The following is a 1,949-nucleotide window of genomic DNA, read 5'->3' as shown; positions in this document are numbered from 1 at the left end:
GCACAGATTATGGGTGAAGCAATTTGCCTCAGAACTGTTGTGCTCAAAATACACTTATTTTAACACAGGGGTCTGAAACCTTTACCTCTCCAGGTGTATGGGAATCATAGCCCTCATCATTGACTGAGCTGGCTAGGGCTGACGGTAGAGGTAGTCTGAAACATCTCCATAGCCAGAAGTTGCTGACACCAATTTAACCCTTTGATTTCACTAGCAATGCATATTATTGACATAAAAATGGCTGAGGTTTGCCCTTATGGATGCCTTTGGGTCCAATGTAAGACCAAAAGGGAGGGGTTAAGGGTGGAAGTTATCGGTGTGCTTCCCAAGTGCTATTGTAGATCTTTACTTTTATTGATTATATATCAGTAAGGCAAGGGACTGTCCTTGACTCCTATAATGGGGAAACATTTGATATGTTGACTGTGCTGTATTTATAGCAAATTCCTTCAAGTGTGAACACTTTGACCTTGATAACATTTTCATCTTTTCCTTCCACATTCAGACTCATCACGTGGAGCAATGGCCGGTCAAAATCAGACGCTGGTCACAGAATTCCTCCTGATCGGATTCCCCGGGTCCAGCTGGATGCAGCTATTGACCTTCATTGTGTTCTTCTCCGTTCATACTCTCACAATCGCGGCAAATATGGTCATCATCTTGATCGTGAGGGTGGATCGCCGCCTGTGTTGCACCCCAATGTACATCTTCCTCAGCCACCTGGCCTTCTTGGAGATCTGGTACACCACAGTCACTGTCCCAAAGATGTTGTTTGACATGTACACGGTGAGGAGGGCAATATCCTTTGCTGGATGTTTTGTACAAGTCTACTTCTTTTTCGCCCTCGGACTCACTGAAATGTTCCTTCTCGCTGCAATGGCCTACGATCGTTACGCTGCCATATGCCACCCTTTGAGATACAATTCCATAATGACCTGCGTGCTGTGTCGGAATCTGAGCCACGGGTCCTGGCTAGGTGGTTTCATTACAGGCCTCATGCTATTGAGCCCACAGTCTACGTTGGATTTTTGTGGGTCCTTATCAATCAATCACTTCTTTTGTGACATTGTTGCCTTACTCAAACTCTCCTGTAGCGTAATCCATCCCAGGGACATTGTGGTCTTCAGTCTTATTTGGATTATAATACTACACTCTCTTTTCCTCACCTTGGTATCTTATTCTTACATAGTGAGGACCATACGGAGAATCCCGTCCGCCACGGGGCGGTGGAAGGCCGTATCTACTTGTGCTTCCCATCTCACTGTCGTCTTGACGTTCTATGGAACTGTTATCTTTATGTACTTAAGGCCAATATGCACTTATAACTTTCAAATGGACAAGGTGGTGTCTGTTTTCTATGCAGTTGTGACGCCGCTCCTAAACCCAATGGTGTACACCTTGCGCAACATGGAATTTAGAAACTCTTTTAGAAAAGCATGGATGAGAAGGCACAAGTTCAATCAAGGGTATTAAAGGATTGGCAATACATGTTTTAATTTAGGGTTTCCAACCTCTAAATCCCTTTGACTGCATTACCTTACACAGGTGTTTGCAACCTGCGGCTCTCCAGATTTTTGGACTACGATACCCATGATTCCTCACCATTGACTATGATGGCTATGGCTGATGAAGTTGTAGTCCAAAACATCTATGGCGCCAAAAACCATCACAGCTGTGTTACCAGAATGTTCCAGTATTGTCCCTATTACCTCCATCAATGTCCATACAATTCGGCTGATCCACACACTTTTTATTCCTGACTCTCACCAACTGACAAAAACAGACTAACAAGGCACTATCAGATGTCACTCACTTATTATCCAAGTTTGGAAATGTCTGCCCTAACCAGTTTGCCAAATATATGGCGGAGAATATAACAGATATACGTATATCTCTAATGACTGAGACCTAGAATTAAAACAGCTCTTGCAACAGTTTCCCAGCACTGT

The 1,949-nt window shown here is 43.9% G+C and overlaps 1 protein-coding gene across 1 annotated transcript; it reads left to right on the top strand.

The window, feature by feature from the left end:
- The first annotated feature begins 522 nt into the window (after window positions 1-522).
- Window positions 523-1,473, top strand: LOC138447905 (olfactory receptor 6F1-like). Its single transcript, XM_069604451.1, has one exon. The coding sequence runs from the start codon at window positions 523-525 to the stop codon at window positions 1,471-1,473; it is 951 nt and encodes a 316-aa protein (XP_069460552.1).
- Window positions 1,474-1,949: the final 476 nt, after the last annotated feature.

The sequence above is a fragment of the Ambystoma mexicanum genome, chromosome 1p (assembly GCF_040938575.1).
Source record: "Ambystoma mexicanum isolate Mex_15411 chromosome 1p, UKY_AmexF1_1, whole genome shotgun sequence".
Classification (NCBI taxonomy): domain Eukaryota; kingdom Metazoa; phylum Chordata; class Amphibia; order Caudata; family Ambystomatidae; genus Ambystoma; species Ambystoma mexicanum.
This window is presented reverse-complemented; position numbering and strand designations above follow the sequence as displayed.